Source organism: Eimeria mitis, genomic scaffold (assembly GCF_000499745.2).
Source record: "Eimeria mitis Houghton genomic scaffold, Emh_scaff4883, whole genome shotgun sequence".
NCBI lineage: Eukaryota > Apicomplexa > Conoidasida > Eucoccidiorida > Eimeriidae > Eimeria > Eimeria mitis.
The window spans coordinates 1,345-1,741 of record NW_013573182.1 but is presented as its reverse complement, the minus strand read 5'-3'; the positions used below and the strand labels follow the sequence as shown (position 1 = coordinate 1,741).

General features: G+C 57.2%; 1 protein-coding gene across 1 annotated transcript in view; it reads right to left on the bottom strand.

The window, feature by feature from the left end:
* Nucleotides 1–306: 306 nt before the first annotated feature.
* EMH_0078260 (uncharacterized protein) overlaps nt 307–397 on the bottom strand; it is a gene marked incomplete at both ends in the record, with an annotated part of 667 nt that continues 576 nt past the window's right edge. The window contains one exon of the mRNA XM_013499970.1: nt 307–397. Within this exon, the coding sequence (XP_013355424.1) occupies nt 307–397 (91 nt within the window).

Here is a 397-nt window from a genome sequence, read left to right as displayed (position 1 = left end):
CAGCAGCAGCAACAGCAGCACAGTATCTCTACGGATGCGCCAACCACCTGGAGGAGCAGCAGCAGCAGCCAGCAGCCAGCAGCAGCAGCAGCTCCTAATCACTGTACAGCTTAGGGTTTAGGGTTTAGGGTTTAGGGTTTACTAAGAGAAAGAACTGCAGCAGCAGAGAGAAACGCCAAACTGCATCGCACTGTGGGGCCCCCCAAAGATGAGCCTCTGCTGCAACAACAGAAAACAGAGGGGCCCCTCGTCTTGCTGCTGCTGCTGCTGCTGCTGTTGCTGTTGCTGCTGCTGATTCAGCTGCTGCTAGCGGCGAGTCTGCAACTCTCGCGAGGGCCAGTTTAGATTCTGTCGCTGCTGCAGCTCCTGCTGCTGCTGCTGCTGCTGCTGCTGCTGT